General features: G+C 44.2%; 1 protein-coding gene across 1 annotated transcript in view; it reads right to left on the reverse strand.

Moving 5' to 3' along the window:
• Positions 1-369: 369 nt before the first annotated feature.
• GLTP (glycolipid transfer protein) overlaps positions 370-529 on the reverse strand; it is a gene marked incomplete at its 5' end in the record, with an annotated part of 1,332 nt that continues 1,172 nt past the window's right edge. Inside the window, one exon of the mRNA XM_010186030.1 lies at positions 370-521. Within this exon, the coding sequence (XP_010184332.1) occupies positions 370-521 (152 nt within the window). The remainder of the gene's footprint in view (positions 522-529) is intronic.

Here is a 529-nt window from a genome sequence, read left to right on the forward strand (position 1 = left end):
TCATTCGGGAAGTTTCTCACCCAAAAATTGGGCATCGGGCGCCCGTCAGCATGCGGTGGGTACCGGGTGCGGTGCTGTCAGTCACGCTTCATTCCCCGTACCATGGTAGAAGTAGACCCGGCAGTTCAGATTAGAAACGCTTGTTTTTTTCCTCTTTAGTAAGAAAAGCTTGGGCTTTCTACGATGAACGCGGGGTACGATTGTTTTATTGCTGTATTCTCAATAGAAAATTAATTATTGTAATTTTTTTTTTTTAAGAAAATAGGTTATCCACTGCAGATCCAGATGAGAATCAAAGTCACCAGACAGCCAGAAGCTGTAATTAAAACAAGGTAGCACCCATCACACCGTAATTAAGCCCTGCGAGCCTCAGGCTTTGTAGCTCAGCTCCGCGTTCATCTTTGTGTACATCTCATAAATCGCATCCAGGATGGGAGTGACCCTTGAGAGAAACTGGTGAATTTTCTCGATGCTTTCTTCCTCTTTCACTTCTTTACCCTTCTCTAACGCCTTCAGCAAATCTGATTTG

The sequence above is a fragment of the Mesitornis unicolor genome, unplaced genomic scaffold (assembly GCF_000695765.1).
Source record: "Mesitornis unicolor isolate BGI_N332 unplaced genomic scaffold, ASM69576v1 scaffold28686, whole genome shotgun sequence".
Classification (NCBI taxonomy): Eukaryota; Metazoa; Chordata; class Aves; order Mesitornithiformes; family Mesitornithidae; genus Mesitornis; species Mesitornis unicolor.